Source organism: Anomalospiza imberbis, chromosome 3, assembly GCF_031753505.1.
Source record: "Anomalospiza imberbis isolate Cuckoo-Finch-1a 21T00152 chromosome 3, ASM3175350v1, whole genome shotgun sequence".
In the NCBI taxonomy this organism is placed as follows: Eukaryota; Metazoa; Chordata; class Aves; order Passeriformes; family Viduidae; genus Anomalospiza; species Anomalospiza imberbis.
In genome coordinates this window covers 217602-238969 of record NC_089683.1, presented here as the reverse complement: position 1 = coordinate 238969, position 21368 = coordinate 217602, and the positions used below count along the sequence as shown (strand labels likewise).

Sequence of the window (21368 nt, the reverse complement as noted above, 5' to 3'; positions counted from 1 at the left end):
AGCCCCGTGGAGCTGCCACTGCCTGCGCTGCTGCCCCTGGGGATGTGTCCATGCTCACCCTGCATGGCAGCGAGCACACAGTGTCCCACACACACAGTGTCCAGCTCCCACAGTGTTCCTGCCCAGCACATCCCGACCAGGGGCTCCAAGTGGAGCTGGTGGCACCACGGGGGTTCCTCTCACCTCTGTGGAGTCCTGAGCTCTGGCCCCCTCACCTGCGCTACTGCAGCCCCACACAGCTGGACAGAGCCATCCCCATGCTGCCAGCAGCACCTGGGCTCTGCCAGCGTGGCCTTCATGGAGGGTATTCACCATCTGTCCTCCACCCTCATCCTCGCCACGGTCTGGTTCTGTGCTGACCCCAGCTTTGGGGCTGCTCCAGCCGGGTGGGTACAACCTGGAACACAGAGGAGGCAAATCCTGCACAGGCCTGAGGGGTGAGGCAGGGGACAGGAGGGGCTGCAGCTGCAGCCCTCTTCCCCCCCAACAGTGCTCAGAGGAGCAGCACAGGACTGGGGCCATGCACGGATGGCACCAGTACTTGGGGGGCCTTGGGTTCTGTGTGGGACTTAAGCTCTCTACAGCCTGTGGGGTGGGTGCTGTGGGTGGCAGGAATTTGCAGCTCTGAGGTGCTGAGCCTCTTGCAGCTCCCTCTGGGGGTGCAGGAGGCTCTCTCTGTCAGCAACGAGAGAGCTGCGAGCATGGCAAGAGCCACGTGGAATGAGCCACTTGTCCCCAGGAGCAGCCGCCCCAGCATGGGGCTGCCAGGGCTCGGGGGGCCGAGCCCAGCCCCTGCTGAGGGCTCTGCCCTGCCGCTGCAGGAAGCGGTGCCAGGTGCCAGCCTTCCTGCCGGATCACGTCATGGGGGCACGACACCATGTGCTGCTCGCTGCGGGCAGGGCCGTGCCCCGCCACCCCTGTGCCACCTGGGGCGGGACACACCGTGCGAGGGGCCGGGCTGAGCCCCTGTGCCCGGCTCTGCCCCACACCGGCGCTGCCCCACTGATCTGGCCCCTGCAGCAGCGTCGGCGCTGGGTGTCAGCTCAGCTACACTCGGCCGGCAGCCCGCAGGGCGCTCGGGGGGCTGCCGGCAGCGGTGTGGGGCACTCGGGGGGATGCCAGCAGTGTGGCGCACTCAAGGGGGCTGCCAACAGTAGTGTGGAGCCCCAGCAGCCACCTCACCATTTGGCAGCGGTGTCGGTGCCCCGACGGAACACCCTGCATCCAGCACGGCGCTGCCAGCTCCGGTGCCTTCATTCTATGACTCACAGGACTTGGCCGGTGCTACCGCTGCGCTCGGGGCGTCTGCGGCCTCGGCCCCGCGGTTTGACCTCGGCACCGCCCGCTCTGCCCGGGACGCTGAGCCACAGCCAGGCTGGGGGTCCCATCCGTGACCGCCCTGTCCCGGAGCTGCCGGTGCTCGGGTTATCCCCACCTCCGCCCAGGGATCCCCCCCGCCCCGATCCCTGCTTGGACGCCGCCGCTCGACGCGGCCGTTCCGCCCGGGAATGCGAGGGCTCCACGCCGAGAAGCCGCGGCTCAGCCCGGTACAGCTCACTGAGAGCTCACCGGGAGCTCACCTGTATGGCTCACCGGCCCCGGTGCCCCAGCGCGTCCCGGCCGTTCAGCACCGCGGACAGCGGCGGAGAATGAGGCCGGGGATGGGGCAGAGCCGGGAGAGGGATCGGGGGACCGGGAGACCGGGGGACCGGGGAGGCGAGGGTTAGCACGGCCCAAGGCACCTGCTCTCACCGGCCCCGGCCCCGCCGTGCCTCTCTGGTGGGCGTCAGACAAGAATCGGAGTGGTGGCTCCCAAAACCGGCGAGAGCGGGCTCTGCCTCTCCGCCCCTCTGTCCCTCAACCCCGTCCCGCCGCCGGGTGCCCGCTCCCCGCCGCTCCGGTGCCCCCCTCTCCCCCGCCCCCGCCGCCCGGTGCGTGCCCGGCGCTGACGTCAGCCCGGGCTCCCGGACCGATATAACCCCCGGCCGCGCCGCCGGCTCAGCTCCCGCGGGACGGATCGCGCTCGCCGCGCCGCCAGCACCGGCAGGAACAGGGCACGGGCACAGCGCACCGGGTACGGGACGGGGCTTGGGAACCGGGCAGGGACAGCACCGGGGCCGGGGCGCGCAGAGGGGGCGGAACGGGGCGGCCGGGCGCGGAGGGGGCTCCGCGCGCGGGACCGTCCCCGCGCCGCCGGGGCCGCGGTTCCCGACGGGCCTCCGCCGCCGCCCCGGTCTCTGCTGTGGCGCTGAGCCCCTGCCCCGTAGGTGCAGAAGGACCGAGGATGAGGCGGGCACTGCTCACCCTCCTGCTGCTGCTCGCCCGCCCGCCGCCCGCCGCCGCCCGCCCCGCCACCACCGACGGCTCCATCTCGGCGGCCGGGACCGGGGCTCAGGACCAGCCGCTCTGGCCGCCGCTGGCGCCGCCGCCCCCGGGGCCGTGGCGAGGGCGGCGGGACGAGCCGCCGCTCTCCATCGACCTCACGTTCCACCTCCTGCGGCACCTCTTGCTGCTCGCCCGCGCTCAGAGCCAGCGCGCCCGCGCCGACTCCAACCGCCGCATCCTCGACGCCGTGGGGCGCTGAACCCCAGATCCCGGAATCCCCGGATACCCCGAACCCCCCGTGACCCCGGGGCTGCACCGGCCTCCAGCCACCGCCTCGGCCTCTGCACTGTAGGGCGCTCGGCACCAACACGGGCACGGGCTGAACCCGCCTCAGCCCCAGCACTGGGGCGAGTGGGAGCGGAACCGGCCCCGGGACTGGTCCGCACCAATTTTGTAATAAAACGTGGTGGAAACCCGAGGCGTGAGCGAGTGCGGGGTGGGGGCAGCTGGGGCTGTGCAGGGCCAGGGACTGGGCAAACTGGGGGCGTGCTCACCGGGAATGGGCTCACCAGGAATGGGGAATGGGCTAATCAGGAATGAAGAAAGGGCTCACCAGGGATGGGGAAACAAGTCATTGGGAGTGGTGGAATGGGTTTACCAGGAAGGGACAAACAGACTCACTGGGAATAGGGAAAGGGCTCACTGGAAAGGGACTCAGGGTTCAGGAGTAGGAGACAGGATGAGCTGGGCCAGGGCTGGGTAGGAGCAGCTGGGCCAGCAGCACAAACCCCCCAGCTCTGGGAACTGTGAGTGTTCTGGGTCAGGGGGTGACGCACCATGTTCTTCGGGGGGAGGAGATGCTCACAGCCCCCCAGGAGTGGGAGCAGTGGGAAGCAAATGGGGCAGAGGGATGGGAACAATGGGTCCTCACCACCAGTGAGCCAGGCACAGGGGATGGGCAAGGCTGGGAGCTGCGGGAGGGACAGACACAGGCCCTTTGGGAGCATATGGCCACGATGTGGGAGCTCCAGGAGTGGGGGGAAACCTCCATGGGACACCCGGTGCTGCTGAGCGGGACAGGGATGGAGTCGTGGGTGGGGAGGGGGGCACTGTGGTGGGCTGTGTTCCTTGGCCCTCAACCAAGAGGACAGGGATTAGGCCTTCCGAGGCAGCTGGGTGAGGTTCAGCCTTCTTGTGGCTGGCCCTGGTCCTCACCAGGGCTCCAGCTTGGCCCGTGGAAGGTGACCCTGCCTGTGGCCGTGGATGGGACTGGATGTCCCTTCCCACCTAAACCAGCCAGAAATTCTTTGATAACATCCCAACGGCAGCCGGAAGGGCAGCATGGCAGGCCTGGAGCAGGAAGCACTGTTTCTGATGGTGTGCCTGGGAGGACAGCAGTGGAGACAGTGCTCAGGGCAGGCAGGGCTGCAGGGCTTCGTAACACCGGCAGAGTGTGCAGCTCTCCGATTTCACAGGAGCTGCTTTCAGTGCCCCCATGGCTCTGGTAGGGGGCTGCTCCATGGGGCAAAGGAGTTGGGGAGCACAGCCTTTGGGAATGAGCTCAAGGCTGGAGATTCCCCACTCCAGGGCCTGCTCCAGCTGCTCATGCTGTGGCCACTGGAACTTGAATGGGGAAATTCCACCAGAGCATCAGTACCCTGGAGCTGGAAGGCCATGCTGGCAAGAAGGACTGTAGTGGAATGATCCCTCCTAGGAAATATTTATACCAGATTGGACACTGACTAGGACAGCCTGCTTCAGGCAACCCTGACGAGCAGGGTGGGGATCTGGGGACCTCCTGTCCCTCACGCAGCCGTGGGTGCCTTCCCAGCTGGAGGGACCACAAAACCCTTCTGGGCAGCCCATTCCGGGCACCCTGTGTGATCAACATCGCTGCAAAAAAAAAAAAACCCAAATCTTTGAAGGCCAGTTTGTGCCTGTTTCTGCTGGTCCTGCCACTGGGCTCCACTGGGAAAAGCCTGGCTCCCTCCTCCTTCCCTCTCATTAGGCAAGTATACACGTAGGTACCCCAAAACATTCCAGTTCCTCCTCATGCAGCAGATGTTCCAGTCTCTTTGGCAGTGCTTTGACCCTTTCCTGGACTCCAGATGTCACATCCTTCTTGCTCCAGGAAGCCCCAGCCTGGGCAGGATGCTGCATCCACAGCTCTCCACAATTCATGGAGGGGAGGGCTCCCCTCTCCCTTCATCCTCCCCAGCCATGGGCTGTTCTCCACCTGGACCCACTGGGAAGGGATGTCACCGCTGCCTCCCCAGCTCAGTGTCACCACTGAGGATTTTGTTGTCCCTCATGTCCCTCAGTAGCTGTAGTAGGACACTTGTGATTGTAATTGCATCATGAACCTCGTAGGCTACTCTTCTCTTCCAAGGAAAAGGGAAGAGCATCCCAAGAGCAATGGGCTGTCTGGATGAGAGGCACCAGGAGCGTGGTCAGCAGGACTGAGCAGCACCAGGGCAAAAGGTAATTCTGGCAACAGGAAATCACAGTCACGGACTCATTGGTCACGCAGTCAGAACGGACCCCAACTCAGATGGAGGAAAGAGCTGCACCTGTGGAGTGATCAGCATGAGGAGGGAGCTACACCCAGCAAGGAGGAGTCGGAGTCCTAATTAATAACAGAGTTCTGTAACTGGTAACCAATGAATGCTGGTTCTTTGCTTAAATGTATAAAACTGCGAAGCTCTGATGCTCAGGGAGCAGCCCTGGGGAGACCCAGAGTGGCTCCGCACTAACTGGAATAAAACCAGAAATCCCTTGCCTTGATTTGTGGGTTGTCAGTGCACACCTGGAAGCCCACAGCTGTTTTTGATGGCCCAGACGGGATAGCCAGAGTGCCCTGCCCCGACTGAGCAGCCACTCCAGGCAAAGGGGCTTGGCAGGATGAACTCCAGCACACACTGACCTCGTGATCGGGTACTTTGGGTGACCAGCCCTGGTGTCAGCCAGCACAACCAGTGACCCAATGGCACAACACCTTCTAGAGGTATTTTCTTGGTGAGGGGGGTGGTTGGAATTTGCCAAGAAACAGGATTTTGGTCTGGGCTCTGCATAAGCTGAAGGAAAAAAATATTTTGTTTCTACAATTTGGTGATGCATGTCTTGGATTTTTGATGTTTGCACACGTTTTCACATGCAGAGCTGGGGTTTGGATGTGTGCATTGGGATAGTGTATGAAACACTGGAAATTCCACAACTGAAATGGGTTCCTCTGCTTCTGTAGAAATTCCACTTTGCTCTCCTCTAGGATGTGTCCTGGAGAGTTAGGGTGGCCCTGTGACTCAAGATATATTGAAAAGACACTGTAATCAACAGTTGCCTCATTCTGAATTAGATGATGGTGAAAAAAGGCTGGAAAGCAACAAGTCTTTAAAATATAACACAATTTTACAGTTGATGTTACTTTGTAGGAGGCAAAATGAATGGGATGAAGTCCCTGATGTTTTCACTTTAAGAAATAATTATTAAAGTAAGAAAAAAAGTGGTTTAGTAGATTCAAAAGTATCAAAATGGAATATATTCTTTGGGAAATGAAGAGGATAAGGAGAAAGATACTTGTCATATGGGACAAGAAGATAAAAGAGACCAAAACTTGAAGTCCAACTATTGGCAGCTCCTCTGACACAAGGATGAAAGCTGGAGGTGGGCAGTGGATCTGGCCACGAATCCATGGTTTTGACACGTCCCCGTTTCCAGTAGGATCAGGGAGAAAGGTAACTCGGTACTGCAAGCACATTTAGGGCAGCAGATGGACATGAGGGAGAGGCGGTGGATGTGCAGGTGCTGGCCACGCTTCAGACTTGCTGAATCAGAAGCAGCAAGCAGGGTCCTGTCACAGAAATCCTGATGGAATGGGTAGTGCGATTAAAACCATGATGTCAATTCTTGATCCAAACCAGGAGGATATCCAGGCTCTCCAGGAATATTTGTTTCCCCATGAGGAATGGAGGGCAGTTTAGAAAAGGCTTGAGAAGAAGGAGTTAAGAGTTAAGAAAATAGGATTAGATCAAAAAGTTCATGGCATCCCAAATCCTCACAAATTTCATCCTAAGAATGACCCAAAGTGGGGTCTCAATCAGAGTGCTGGTGAGATTTGCTAGAATTATATTAGAAAATTATTTTATTTGGATTCTAAGAGGAAGGGAAGGAACTGAAACGCCTTGCCAAGGGGTATGAAGGGAAGAGGGAGCAAAGGAGTCTCCATTGGCTCTGGATGGAAGATTGTGTGAAGTGGCTCCCAAATGGATGGATTCAGACCCAGCGAGGGAAGGAAGCAGGATGCTGTTTAACACGCTTTTTGTTGGGCAGTTGGCACCAAGTATTCGAAAGAAACTCCAGAACAGAGAAGAAGTGGAGGGGATGGTTATTTCCCAAGTGATGTCTGTGAGGATGGGGAAGAGGGAGAAGAGCCAAGAGGAATTACTGAGCCCATTGTCAGGGGCAGGCAATTTCAGGGATAAGTCTGGGGCTGAGGGTGGGGATTAACACCCTTCCAAAACTATCAGGGTGCCCGTTGCAGACAGGAAGGGCACTGGGAAAAGGAGCATTCCCGAGTTACAAACAGACAGAAGGAAAAATCAGAAGACACAGAAATTAGGCTGGACTGAAAGGGAGCAGAGGCATCTCCTATTTCCCTGGCCAATCCTTTGATTCCAGTTAAACTGGGGAATGGAACAATGGGTTTTCTAGTGGACAATGGAGCAGCTCATTCTGTAGTTACCGTGAAGGACCTTTAAGCGAAAACAGGGAGGAAATTCCTCGGGAGCAGGTAATCCCTCAGACCACCTCACATCCCAGGGAATTCACGACTGGGAACACAAAATGACCCCATCACTTTCTCTGCATGCCAGAGTGTCCTTTGGCGTTGCTGGGGAGGGATTTGCTACGCTTGTGCAGGTCTTTACTGACAGAAGTGGTGACGTGGCAGACGGAGACCAGACATCTGGGCACACTGTGGTCGCTGCCATGAAGGCATTGAAAACAATCCACTGCCTCCAGAAAACCAAACTGGGAGCTCTCACTTGGGCCCTGGCATGGAGCTGAGGAGAGGAAATAAATACTTATACTGACTCAAAACGTGCCTTAGGCACAGACCATGATCATGGAACAGTTCAGGAACAGCAAGGAGTTTTGACCTCACAGGGGAGCTCAGAAAAAAATATAACTGAAACTCCAAAGATACAGAAAGCAGCTCTTCAGCCAAAGAACATCACAATAAGGCAATGCAAAGCCCCCCAGAAAAAGAATCCAAATATTGTAAAGGGAAATAGAAGAGCAGATCCAGCAGTGCAAGAAGCTGCATTGAGGAAACCAAATTGTGAAGGAGCTTTGATTCCACAAACTTGTGAAGATTCATCTCCAACAAATTATACCAAAGGAGAGAAAAAATGAGGGGAACAGCTTAACGGTGTGGTAAGCACATTTCTCTCTCTCTTAGGATTTTTATGAAGGTGCACAGAGAGAAGTGAAAGAGAAAACAATTTCTATTTCTGCTCCTTGTTTTTCTCATGTGGAATGTGTTTGGAGAACTGTTTACCTGGAGCGAATGCCTGGTTGGATCACGGTGGATTGTTTGGGCCTGATGGCCAATCGGATCCACCTGTGTCTGGACTCTGGAGAACAGGGTCACGAGTTGTGAGGGAGTTAGATATGATGGTTAGAGAGAGTAGCATGTAGTTTTTAGTATCCTCTAAAAACTTCTTAAAAAAATCCACTTCTTTTATATAGTATATTAATGTATCATAACATAATTATAATAAAGAAATCATTCAGCCTTCTGAACTAAGTCAAACATCATCATTCTTCCCATTGAGTTCACCAACATCTACAACATAACTGTACTAAAAACAAAGAAGGGTGGTGGAAAACACCTGGAAAGCAGCTCTTGGAGATCATGGAAATCCAACTTTAAAGGCTGCACCAAGAGACACACGCAGGAGCAGATGCATCACTGCTTTTAGCAAAAAAGTTTTTGGATGCAAGACGCGAAATTTTGCTGACAGAGTAGTGGAAAATTTCTCCTTTGCTGTGTTAATCATCCAAAAATAAGAAAGAAAATACAGGGAGGAAGCACAAAGAAAGGAATAACCCCTGAGAAATATTGGCAAACTGATTTTACAGAATCGCCCAGCTGTAATTAATGCAAACATTTATCAGTATTCATCAACCACTTTTCTGGTTGGCTGGTGGTGCCAAACAGTTCATATTCCTGAAGAAAAGGCCTTGGGGGCCCAAGTCCATCTGCTACAGAATCCTGAACCTGAAGCAGAAAGATTATAGGACGTGGACAATGCAGGATGGGCTTGGGATGCAGAATCCACCCTTGAACAGGAGTACCCCAGCCAAGAGGATCTACAGGACACTGCTCTGGAAGGAGCTGATTGCAAACTCCATGGATGGGAGCAGCCCTGTGAAAGATGGGATCTGAAAGGCAGGAATGCAGTGCTGGCTGAGATGAGGCAAGGGAAGGCAGGGCTCTGGCCCCCAGCACACGGGCTCAGAGGGCAGAGCTGGAGGCACTGGCAGAGCAGGGGAGCTCGCACACCAAATGCTGTAAAGAGAGGGGCTGACTCAAAGTTTGCTGCTGGAGTGCTCCGTGCCTATGGAGACGTTTGGAAAGAGAGAGGGGGCTGTGAGCCCCTAAAGATCCCCCAGGAAACATGGACACGTAACACAGAGATGGTTAGAGGGCGTGCAGCCACCTCAGAAGGCAGCAGTAATGCAATGCAAAGCTCATCCGTTCAGAGAAACCCAGTGAATATTGGAAATGCCTGGCTGACAAAGAGAGACAGTGGCAAATTTACCTGAAAACAGCCCTGAAGGATGGTGGATTACAGCCAGAAAACAGGCAATAATTCCCCAACATCTTATGAGGAAGATGGGAGAGGAGCACCATTGGGGAACTCACTGGGAAATAAAGTCTCTGCCAGAAGCATTGAAGCCTCAAGTTTTGAGCGTAAAAATAACTGGTATCATAAAAAGCATCATTAAAAAGTGCCTTTAAACCTGTTTAAAGAACAATACACGTCAAATCATGCGGGCCACACCCAGGACTGTTAGGAAAGGCAGCTGTCTGTGACTAAGTCATGTGCCAGCTAATGCCTCCTTATTAACATATATTAATAATTAATATGTGCTAACCAATTAGTTTTGAGAGCAAGGATTCTGTGTCAGAACAAAGAATAAGAGAAGTACCTTATGACCCAACCACATATTTTAAACACTCTCAAGGAAAAAAGATGCATCAGAAGATGTGGAGCCATGCTAAAATAAGTCCTCAGAAATTATTAGCATATATGCTTGCATTCAGGAAATGTGATCAATATGTATTAGTTTCAGGAATATAACCTGGTCTGTTAGGTTACTGGGCATGCATGCTTTGGGGACCATGCATCCAGCACTCCTAATATAGCAATGTTAACTTTCCAACCTAGCAAATTGGTTGGAGAGTTTATTTCCCAATTTTCCGTGGCACCGGGTCTCTCCCCTGTTGCAACAACCAGAGTAGAGAAGTGATGAGGGTTTCTTAAAAGAAACAATACCCAGATTGAGTGTCTCAGAGGAAATTTCTACAGATGTTGAACCCTACTTTATAGCAGGAATGGTGCAGGCAGTGTCCAAATTTTGACAGTCTATTTGGGAATTACACACCTCATGGATCCCACGGTCCAGCGGGAAGGCAGAAAGGATGAACCAGACAACAAAGAGGCAAATATCCAAGTTACAACAAAAGGCTGGAGAGGAGCATTGCTTTTGGCTGTTACAGGAGTTTGTCCGTCCCCGGGTCAAAGCAGGAAGGAGCACTTTGGAATCACCATCCTGGAAGGCAAAACCTCCTACCCACACTCGGAGATCAGGAGTGTGCAAGGCCACAAGCAGAGCCAAAGAAATATTTCAATTCTCTCCCACTGCCTTTATCCCCATGCACAGGTGCTTGAATCAGGCCCCACCCTTCCCTTGGGTGCCCCTGGACAAACTTTCCAGCCTGGAGAAGTGGGATGTGTTTGAACATGAAAGGATGAGACTCCACCAGAAAGGTGGGAAGGTGCTTTCCCAAGAGCATTCAGGATAGGCACTGCAGTGAAAAGGACAGGAATCAACTCCTGGATCCGTGGCATGTGTGAAAAGCATCCCTGAGTCTGGGCAAGACACATGGAATTCACACCAAGCTGGAAACATGAAGTTCCATCTGGACACAGAAGTATGTTCTGTAATTTTTTAATCTGTTTACAGAAATTAACTTTGCAAGGGAAATACTTATACAATATGTTGTTACTTTGTGGTGATCCACTATGTAATATGTTGTTACTTTGTGGTGATCCACTATGTAATATGTTGTTACTTTGTGGTGATCCACTATGTAATATGTTGTTACTTTACAGCTTGTCCAATCCATCAGGAAAATTCCAACTCCAGCAGTGACACTGATGGGTTTCCCAGTGTCACAATCGGTGAAGGACCCTTTGGATTGGGGAATTTTAATCGTAGATTTAAATCTGATAATGCTCCTTAAGTCCCAAACCCCTGTGAGGGTTTCCCTTGGGGTTTAACTTAAGCCAAGAGGAAGGTAATTGGCATTACCTGCGTGATGGGTTGACCATGGCTGGACGCCAGGTGCCCCCCAAAGCTGCTCCATCACTCCCCCCTCACTTGGACAGGGAAGAGAAAATACAAGAAAAGCTCATGGCTCAGGGTAAGGACAGAGAAAGCTCACTGATTACTGTTGTGGGCAAAGCAGACTTGATTTGGGAAAATTAGTTTAATTTATTACCAATCAAGGCAGAGTAGGGTAACAAGAAGTAAAATAAATTCTAAAAATATTGGGTTTTGGTTCCCCTCACCCCCCCGTCCATCCCAGGCTTAGCTTTATTCCCGATTCTCCACCTCTTCCCTCCCAGGGGTGCAGTGAGACAGGAGTGGGGGCTGCAGTCAGGTCACCACTGCTTTCTGCTGCTGCTCCTTTGTAGGGACAGGAGTCCCTGCCCTGCCCTGGTGTGGGAGGGAGACGGTGCTCTGCAGACTGCTCCAGCAGGAGCCCTTCCCAGGGGCTGTGGCTCCTCACAAACTTCTCCACGCTCTGTCCCCTCCATGAGGACAGTCGCTCAGGAGCTGTTCCAGCCTGAGGTCCCCACAGGTCCTGCCAGCAAACCTGCTCCAGCATGGGTTCCTCTCCCCACGGCTCCAGAGGTCCCTGCCAGGACCCTGCTCCTGCATGGGCTTCCCACGGGGTCACAGACCCCTCTGGGCACCCACCTGCCCTGGCGTGGGCTGCCCCAGAGCCTCCAGGTGGGTCCCTGCTGCCATGGGGCTCCACAGGTGCAGGTGAATTTCTGCTGCCATGGGGATCCACAGGTGCAGGTGGGTCTCTGCACCATGGGGCTCCACAGGTGAATGTGGGTCTCTGCACCATGGGGCTCCACAGGTGAATGTGGGTCTCTGCACCATGGGGCTCCACAGGTGAATGTGGGTCTCTGCACCATGGGGCTCCACAGGTGCAGGTGGGTCTCTGCACCATGGGGCTCCACAGGTGCAGGTGAATCTCTGCTGCCATGGGGCTCCACAGGTGAATGTGGGTCCCTGCTGCCATGGGGCTCCACAGGTGCAGGTGGGTCTCTGCACCATGGGGCTCCACAGGTGCAGGTGGGTCTCTGCACCATGGGGCTCCACAGGTGCAGGTGGGTCTCTGCACCATGGGGCTCCACAGGTGCAGGTGGGTCTCTGCACCATGGGGCTCCACAGGTGCAGGTGGGTCTCTGCACCATGGGGCTCCACAGGTGCAGGTGGGTCTCTGCACCATGGGGCTCCACGGGTGAATGTGGGTCCCTGCTGCCATGGGGCTCCACAGGTGAATGTGGGTCTCTGCACCATGGGGCTCCACAGGTGAATGTGGGTCTCTGCTGCCATGGGGCTCCACGGGTGAATGTGGGTCTCTGCTGCCATGGGGCTCCACAGGTGAATGTGGGTCTCTGCACCATGGGGCTCCACAGGTGAATGTGGGTCTCTGCTACCCCCGGGCACCCACAGGCGGTGGGGAATCCCTGCTCCAGCACTTGGATCACCTCCTGTCATTCCTCCTGCCCTGACCTGAGAGGCTCCAGGGCTGTTGCTCTCTCATACCGTCATTCCTCTCTGGCTGCAACTACCTCCACACAAGAACTTTTTTTTGCTCCTTAAATACATTATCCCTGAGGGGCTACTGCCATCACTGATGGGCTCTGCCTTGGCCAGGAGCAGGTCCATCCTGGAGCCAGCTGGCTTTGGCTCTCTTGGACATGGGAGAAGCTTCTGTCAGCTTCTCACAGAGGCTGCCCCTGTAATCTCCCCACTACCAAAACCTTGCCACACAAACCCAATACAAACCCAATAAAATGGACAAAATTCCACAAATGGGACACAGAGCTGGGTACGTGTTGACAGCAGGTGGACAACTGACCTGCCTTTGTGGGAGAAAGTGAAAAGGTATTCTTTAGGAATGATAACGTTATGCTCCTTATGGAGAAAAAGGCCTTTGGAAGCACAGTTATGGAGAAGAATAAAGAGAAATAATGATGTTCTTGGAGAACCCTTGAACAGCAGCTGGACCAGGCTGCGTGTTAGAATCCATGCTCAGTGCACAGAGACTTCATTCCTGAAATCTCAGGTGGGGGTACACTTTAACTGGACAAGCAGAGGCATCAGCAAATTCCAGGGGGCTGCCCAGGGGCTGGTTTGGGAGGGCAGTGACACGTGATGAGCATCTGGACACAAAGCACAAGGAAGAAAATTGCCCAAAACAGAAGAGAACTAGGGTGGGGCTCTCCTGAGGCATCTCAAGCACTAGGGAGGCACCCATGGCACCCAGCTCAGGGGCTGCTGAGTGCTTGGGAGTCCCTCTCAGTCACCTCTGGAGGGTGACAGCGAGGAGGGAACATCCCTGAGGGGAGCGGGGGAAAGGCAAATGCTGCCTCCACGAATGCCCGGTGCGGGCACGGAGCAGCCACAGCCCCTCGCGCTCCGCAGGGATCACCCAGCCCCTCCCAGGCACGGTTCTGGTGTGTGAAGGAGCAGCTGGGCTGGGCCCTGGGCTTGGTCCGCTGGCAGCCACATCGCCTCTGCTTGGAGCGACAGCTCGGGGACACAGAGAGCTGAGATGTCCCGTCTGTCACCCGTCCTCCGGGACCTTGCACCCAGCCCCTGGCCAGCGCGGTGGCCGCGGTCTGCCGGCGGCGGGGGAGCCCGCAGGGCTCAGCCCTTGTTGTCCCCTGGGTGGGTACGGCGTGGCTGCAGGGACCTCGCCAGAGGAGCGCAGCACAGGGGACCCCGGCCCGAGGACCCGTGGCCATGTGCATCAGCAGCCGCGCCGCCGTGGCGACCGGAGCCGGCGGGTGACGCAGCCGCGGCCTCCCGGGGGAGCCCGGCCCGGGCCAGCGCTGCTGTGGCTGCGTGTGCTCCCAGCCAGCTCATCCCGGCCGTGTTTACTCGCAGCTCCCAGGGGACGCTGCTGCTGCTGCGGGCACCCAGACGGGGGGGCAGCATGGGGGCACTTGGGGGTCCTCGCCCCCCGGCAGGGGCTGTGGGCGGGGGGCAGAGCCGCACTCACGGGGCCCGGGGCTCAAAGCCCGCGTTGCATTCGGGCTCTGGGGTCTCAGCCCCTTGCCTGAGGCCCTGGGGGCACTGCTGGGGTGATGGGGCAGGGGCTGCGCTGGGCTAGACCCTTTGGGGCCGGTGCAGAGCTGCAGTGGGGCAGCCCTCGCCTCCCCCCCAGCCACACAGCACACGGGAGAACGTGTCCTCACACACCTTTAATGTCGGAGAGGGGCAGCGCCCATTTGGGGAATTCCGGCAGCAGGGATGGAGCTCGCCTGAGAGTGCCGGGGATGGCCACAGCCAGGGCAGGGATGACAGGGACAGGCATAGCCGGGGGCGACAGGGACAGCCAGAGCTGAGGGCATGCCAGCCTTGCCCCACGGCTTCACTTCAGTGCTGACCTGTGTAGAAAAGTAGCCTCAGTCCTGGGACCCCGGGACCCCTTTCCCACTCCCTGCAGCAGGGAGACATGCCCTGGGGGGAGCCTGAGGTGTGACCTGCCCCTCCACACCCTCATCCCCACTCCCGGGAGGTTTCCTCTGCCCCACGGCACCCCATGGCCGTGCCCATCTCACTCCCCATGAGGTCTCACCATGGGGAGAGCTCGCTGGCTTCTGCCTCGGCCCCACATCTGCAGAGGGAGAGAGGGAACGAGATTGAGGCAGGGATGCCCCAGCACCCTGAAGGACGTGTGCTGCCACACGTGGACCATGGCACAGCCAAAGGCTGGCACTGGACACGGCCCTGGGCAGTCATGGCAGGCACTCACCTTCAGCAGCCTCGGGCACCTCCAGGCTGTCCAGCCGGTCCTCATCTGCTGCAGCCTCACTGCCGTCCCCAGGTCCATCACCCTCATCCTCGCCCAGTGGCTCTGTGGGCAGGGGACAGCTCAGGTGGGACCTTCCCTCCCTCCTGCATTATGGGCATACACCAGGACACGCCAGGAGGGAGGTGACCAAGCAGGACGTTCCAGGATGGAAGTTCCCAGGAGGAATGTGACAAGCCCAGTGTGAGAACCAGGGACTGACCCTCCAGGGCCCCTGGGTGGAGCTACAGGTGAGGGCACATCCCCAGTCCTGTGTGGGATCCCCACACAGGGCATGTGGTGAGGGGGGCTCTACCTGGGGCTCTGGGCACCCCAGGCAGTCCCAGGGCCCCCTTGGGACAGCAGCAATTTCCCCAGGGCAGGCACCTGTCTGGAATTCGATGGTTCTCAGCATCTCAGCCACGTAGTCCACGTTGATGGAGAAGTGGTCCATGTTCTCGTAGCCGGGCTCAGGGCGGCTGCTCATTGATGCCTTGGACATGTCTGTGATCCTGCAGAGAAGAGACACCCTGGGAGCTGCAGGGTCCAGCACCCAGAGGGCCACCAGCCAAAGGCCTTTTCCCCCCATAGTCCCCACTCACTTTTTCAGGAGTTCCTTGGAGTGCTGTGAAGGAAAACAAGGCAGGGTCAGTGTCTCCTAGACATCACCCCCACCACAGGTCCAGCCCTGCACATCCAGGGGCATCCACAGATCCTTTTGGGTGAGCACGGCCCCCCTGTTTAGACCTGTGAGCAGCCCCACGCCCCTCAGGGAACCATGGCAGCACCACACAGCCCCAGGGCAGTCCCAGACCCCCTGTCCCTTCTCTCCCTGTTCCCCTGGCAGGACCTGCAGGTACAGGGCCATCTGGGGCTCCTCCATGGCCTGGATGGCTGACTCCACCAGTTTGGAGGAGGCCTCCAGGTGGTCCCCGTACTGGCGGATGAGCCCACGGACTCGCTGCAGCTTGGCCTCCTGCTCGGCCGCGATGCTCTGCAGCAGCTCCTTCTTGCGCTCCTCCAGGATCCCGTAGAGTGCGTCGAACCGCAGCCCCACGTGCTGCTTCTGCCGCCGGCCGTTCTCCTGAGGGACGGAGCCAGGGCTGCGCCGTGTCCCCCCAGCACAGCCCCAGGGCTGGATGCTCCCAGCGCCACCACACCCCTCCGCTGGCACAGCCCCGGGCCGGAGCCCTCGGTCCCAACCTCGATGGTGTGGCAGATCTCCTCCATCTGTGTGATGATGGCCTGGATCCGGTCATTCCCCGCCACCAGCATGGCGATGCCATCGCTGAGCTCGCTCTGAGAGTAGAGGGCCTGGGCATGAAGGTGGCTGTGTGGGCACCCTCGGCCCCCTGAGACCCCAGGGCCCCCCCACCTTCTGGCGCTGGTAGACGGCCGGCAGCGGGGCCACCTCGCAGTCCTTGTGCGCCCCGAACACCTTGCAGAGGGAGCAGGTGGGCACCTCGCAGCGCAGGCAGTAGATGTTGATCCGCTCGTCCTCGTGCTCCTCGCACATGAGGTGCTGCTCAGCCTTGGCATGAAGGGGTCTACGTGGGGGTTGGGGGTGTCAGGTAGACACCCTGACCCCCACAGACACCCCAGCTTCAGAGACAGCATCAGCCCTGGGACCTGCCCAGCCCTTGAGACACCGCTGGCTCCCAGGAACCCTTCAGCCATAGGGACACTGCTGCACCAGAAATACCTCTGGCCCTGGAGAGAGCCGCAGCCCCAGGGATATTCCCTGGTGCGGTATGGGCTCCATGACTCCCCAGTTCCTGCTGGGATCCCACCCCGAGCCCTCTCGCTGGGCTCGCTGTCACCCGCAGGTCTTGCCCGCCCACCCCGGGGTCCCCACGCCTCCGGACCGGGCCGACTCCTGCTTGTAGATGTCGATGATGTTCTCCACGAGCAGGTTCCGCTGCAATCCGTACACCCCGTGCCGGTCCAGCACCACCTCGTGCCGGCAGGACGGGCACCGGAACCGCCCGCCCGACGGCACTGCGCTGGAGCCCCGCGACTGCCACAGCGGGTTGGAGGCCTGGGGGGATACGCGAGGGGTCACGGCGGCGGCACCCCGCACCCCCGGCACCTCCCGCCCCCACGGATCTGCACCCCACAGCCACCGGGACGGACCCGGGCATGGCCATGGGCACGGAGACAGAGATGGAGACGGGCAAGAGCACGGACACGGGTGTGGACACAAACAAGGACTCATACACGGCCCCTGCTTCCCGTCCGCCGTCCCCGCCAGCCGAGAGCGGCACCGAGCGTAGCCCAGCCGGGATTCCCGGTGCCAGCGCCAGACCAGGCCCCTCTGCGAAGAGGATCCCGGTGTTCTGGTGCCGCCCGCTTCTCCGCCTCGCTGGCGGGGGATCCCGGGATAACGGGGCCACCACCCGCCGGACCGGGGTCCTAGGGACGGAGGTCCCGGTGCCTCCCCGCGCCCCACCGGCGGGTCCCACCTGGAAGACGTCGTTGGCGCACTTGCGGCAGAGGTTGTGCTGGCAGGGCAGGATGACCACGGGCTTGGAGAACATCTCCAGGCAGATGGGGCAGATGAGCTGCTTCTCCAGGCTCTCCATGCTCCGCGCCTCCGCCAGAAGCGGCTTCAGCCCCACCGCGAAGTTCATGGCCGCGGTCCCGGCCCGTCCCGGCCCGACCCGGCTCTGTCCCGCGGCTCCGCTTCGGCCGCCCGGTGCCCGCTTTGTTTCGGCCCCGGCCCCGGCCCCCGGCGCTAATTTTAGCCGCCCCCGCCCCGCCGGGGCCGCAGCTGTCGGCGGCGTCGGGTGACACTGAGTCACCGTTCCTGCCCACCCCTCGGGACCGGCTGGTCCCGGGACCCGCTGCGTTTCGGGACCCGCTGATCCCCTGCCCTGGAGGAGGAGCGGCCGAGGCCCCGGGGGACCGGGCTGGCTGGTGCAGGGGCTGCAGGGCTGGCAGTCATGCTGAGGAGTACGTGCCCCGCTCCGCAGGCAGCAGGGCTGGGGAAGGTTGGGGTCCCGCAGATCCCACAGCCCAGTGCCAGCCCCACGAAGAGCAGGGTGGAGGGGCTGGTGCCAGGACACCCCCATCCTCACTCACCCTGGCACCCTGGCTATATTTAGGGAGTGAGGCAGAGCCCATGCAGCTGCGGGCAGAGGCAGTGACCAGAGATGGGAAGAACGTGCAAGCGGCTCACAGCGTCCCCCTCGGTCCCATCCCTGCCAGTCCCAGCCCTCCGCAGGCCCACGGCTTCCCAGAGGGCGGGGCAGGAGCAGAGGCGGTGCCGGCAGCGGGGAGCAGGGCTCCAGGTGTGCAGCAGCAAGGAGTGGGAAGAGCAGAGCCTGCGGGAGCCAGCAGCAGGGGACAGAGTGGGACCCAGGTGGGTGACAGGAGACCAGTGACATTCACTCCACTGGACAGGACCACTCCACACAGGACATGACCCGCCTACTCCACACCCCAGTTAGTCCCCGCAGCGCCCCACAGGATCCATGGGCACAGCCCCCAGCATGGACAACACCAGGCAGAGGCACATCCTGCTGCTGAGTGTTCCGGACGCGCCGGACAGAGCCCAGGCACACACACGCTCCCCTCCCGTCGGCCTTTAATGGTGCCTACAAAAACCTAGACAAACCCAGAGGGCAGAGGAAAGGGGCACAGATAGGAGCACCCCAACCCCACAGCAGCGTTTGGCACCCAGCACCCAGCGGGAGGGCTGCAGGGGGGCAGCGGGCTCAGCCCAGCCCCAGAGGTTACAGTGCTAATGGTCTCAGCTCAGCGAGCTCCAGAGCTCAGCCCCGAGCATCCCTGCTCGTGCCTGCTGCTCGGTGCCCAACGTGGGCACGGGCAAGGCACTCAAGGGGGCCACAGCAGCACGGGCTCCAGGCCACTGCCACCACCAGTGCTGGGATGCTGGGGCATTGCCCTGGAGCTCGAGCAGGGGCCCAGGAGTCTGTGCATTGATGCTGGGCCAAATTAACCTGAGATTATATCCCTCCCGAGGCTGATGAGCCAGTCCGGGGGGCGGGACCGTGGTCCCAGAAAGTGACAGTCCCAAAGGAGAATCCCTGCCCCGAGTCCTCGGGGAGCCGGCGGGATGGGGCCAGCCTCAGGCATCACTCCTGGTGCTGGCTGGCAGCGGCTCCGTGCTGGCAGGCGGGGGCTGTGCTATAACAGGGATCTGAGGATCTGGAAAGGAAGAGCTGCAGATCAGTGGCTCAGTCCCATCCTGCGGTGCCAGTGAGCAGGAATCTCACAACACTGCCTCAAGGGTTCCCACAGCCCAAAGCCCCCATACCCCTGACCAGTGCAGAGGCCCGTGGGAGTGCCCCGACCCCAAGGAAACCTGCAGGAGTCACCCGGCCCCAGTGACACAAGTATGGCCAGTGCCAGGGAACAGCTGGCCTGGAGCACAGCCGCTCTTCCTGTGCTCTGTGCCCCAAAGGGCACGGGCCCCAGGGTCTCTAAGCTTCAGGCCTGTTTAGGGGGCCTTTGTCCAGAGGGAAGGAGAAGGTGTACCCATGGCCCATGCAGTGGCTCCCTCTGTCACTGTCACCAGCCCTGGCCCACAGAGGAAACACCAAGGGCTGGCTGTAAGTAAGAGCTGTGGCTAAAACCAACCCAAGACCTGAGCCAGAACTGTCCCCCACACAAGATGGGATAAGAGGAGATCCCAGAGCCCCCACAAAGCAAACATAGGTGCCTCCAGCTGCTGGGCTCCCGCCTGACTTACCGCTGTCCTCTGCGCACATCTGCGCCTCCAGGTCCTTGGGGTCCACGTACTTGTAGGACTCATCCTCCTTGGGCGGGCAGCACGTCCCACAGCAGAAGCAGCAGCAGCAGCAGCAGCAGCAGCAGGTGAGGGCTCCGCAGCACAGCACCAGTACCTGCGTCAGGGACGGACGTGCTGTGAGCTCACCCAAGTCCCTGATCCATCGCAGCAGTGCCGAGACCCCACTCAAGCCTGCCAGCACGGCAAACCGCTGAGCCCACCCGACCCGCCAGCCCCATCACACCAGCCCCACGGAGGCCGGACGATGCCGGGCTCACCTTGAACCACCACTCGGACATGAGGAAGTAGTGGCGGACAGCATCGTCGCCGAACTGCTCGGCCACGTAGAGGCCGAGGGAGCCGTACTGGTCATACAGGCGGCGCTTGTCCGCGTCGCTCAGCGTGGCGTGGGCGCTGTTGATCTCCTTGAACCGCTCGGCTGCCGCGGGGTCATCGGGGTTCTTGTCCGGATGGTACTTGAGAGCCAGCTTCCTGCGGGGTGCAGCGGGGGACCCCGGCATGGGCTCACAGCCTGGCTCCCCGGGACAGCCCGCACCCCCGGGATGGAGCCAGGACCCCGGGCACGGGTCACAGCCTCGCTTCCCGGAACCGGCCCTGACCGCCGGGATGGCACCGGGACCATCCGGACGAGATCCCGGCCGCGTTCGCGGGACGGACCCTCATGCCTGGGCTCCCGGCACGACCCGGCGGCCCCGCCGGACCCCCCCCGTACCGATAGGCCTTCTTGATCTCCTCGGGGGAGCTGCCCTTCTGCAGCCCCAGCACCCGGTACAGGCTCTCCCCGACCCGGGACAGCTTCCGCTGCGGCCGCGGGGGCTCCGCCATGGCCGCGCCGAGGGTCGCGGGGTCGGACGGGACGCGGCACGGACCGCCACGGCCCTGCCCCGCCGCCGCTTCCGCCCGCCGCTCTGCGCAGGCGCCGCCCGCGACCCGGTACAGGGCACGGCCCGCCCGGCGACACCCGGTACAGGGCACGGCCCGCCCGGTACAGGGCACGGCCCGCCCGGCGACACCCGGTACAGAGCACGGCCCGCCCGGTACAGGGCAGGGCCCGCCCGGCGACACCCGGTACAGAGCACGGCCCGCCCGGTACAGAGCACGGCCCGCCCGGTACAGGGCACGGCCCGTCCGGTACAGAGCACGGCCCGCCCGGCGACACCCGGTACAGAGCACGGCCCGCCCGGTACAGGGCACGGCCCGGCCGGCGACACCCGGTACAGAGCACGGCCCGTCCGGTACAGGGCACGGCCCGCCCGGCGACACCCGGTACAGGGCACGGCCCGTCCGGTACAGGGCACGGCCCTGTACCGGCGACACCCGGTACAGAGCACGGCCCGTCCGGCACAGGGCACGGCCCGTCCCGGCGACAGCCGGTACAGAGCACGGCCCGTCCGGCACAGGGCACGGCCCGTCCCGGCGACAGCCGGTACAGAGCACGGCCCGTCCGGTACAGGGCACGGCCCGCCCGGCGACACCCGGTACAGAGCACGGCCCGTCCGGCACAGGGCACGGCCTGTCCCGGCGACACCCGGTACAGAGCACGGCCCGTCCCGGCGACACCCGGTACAGGGCACGGCCCGTCACGGCGACACCCGGTACAGGGCACGGCCCGTCCGGTACAGGGCACGGCCCGTCCGGCGACACCCGGTACAGAGCACGGCCCGTCCGGCACAGGGCACGGCCCGTCCCGGCGACAGCCGGTACAGAGCACGGCCCGTCCGGTACAGGGCACGGCCCGCCCGGTACAGGGCACGGCCCGGCCGGCGACACCCGGTACAGAGCACGGCCCGTCCCGGCGACAGCCGGTACAGGGCACGGCCCGCCCGGCGACACCCGGTACAGAGCACGGCCCGCCCGGTAGAGGTCACGGTCCGCCCGGCC

General features: G+C 60.2%; 3 protein-coding genes across 3 annotated transcripts; 1 reads left to right on the top strand and 2 right to left on the bottom strand.

Annotated features, from left to right (window-relative positions):
• The first annotated feature begins 1508 nt into the window (after positions 1-1508).
• UCN (urocortin) lies at positions 1509-2899 on the top strand. The gene has a single exon (XM_068186672.1). It carries the CDS (start codon positions 2285-2287, stop codon positions 2582-2584), a length of 300 nt encoding a protein of 99 aa, XP_068042773.1. The 5' UTR covers positions 1509-2284; the 3' UTR covers positions 2585-2899.
• Positions 2900-14108: 11209 nt separating this feature from the next.
• On the bottom strand, positions 14109-17931 carry TRIM54 (tripartite motif containing 54). The gene is made up of 10 exons (XM_068183073.1): positions 17176-17931; positions 16579-16751; positions 16089-16260; positions 15917-16012; positions 15564-15797; positions 15316-15338; positions 15101-15225; positions 14678-14779; positions 14501-14539; positions 14109-14309 (listed from the first exon to the last, which is right to left on the bottom strand). Exons 1-10 carry the CDS (start codon positions 17782-17784, stop codon positions 14299-14301), a joined length of 1584 nt encoding a protein of 527 aa, XP_068039174.1. The 5' UTR covers positions 17785-17931; the 3' UTR covers positions 14109-14298.
• Positions 17932-18282: 351 nt separating this feature from the next.
• DNAJC5G (DnaJ heat shock protein family (Hsp40) member C5 gamma) lies at positions 18283-20408 on the bottom strand. The gene is made up of 4 exons (XM_068183074.1): positions 20200-20408; positions 19745-19958; positions 19428-19581; positions 18283-18883 (listed from the first exon to the last, which is right to left on the bottom strand). The coding sequence occupies exons 1-4, from the start codon at positions 20310-20312 to the stop codon at positions 18804-18806; spliced, it is 561 nt and encodes a 186-aa protein (XP_068039175.1). The 5' UTR covers positions 20313-20408; the 3' UTR covers positions 18283-18803.
• Positions 20409-21368: the final 960 nt, after the last annotated feature.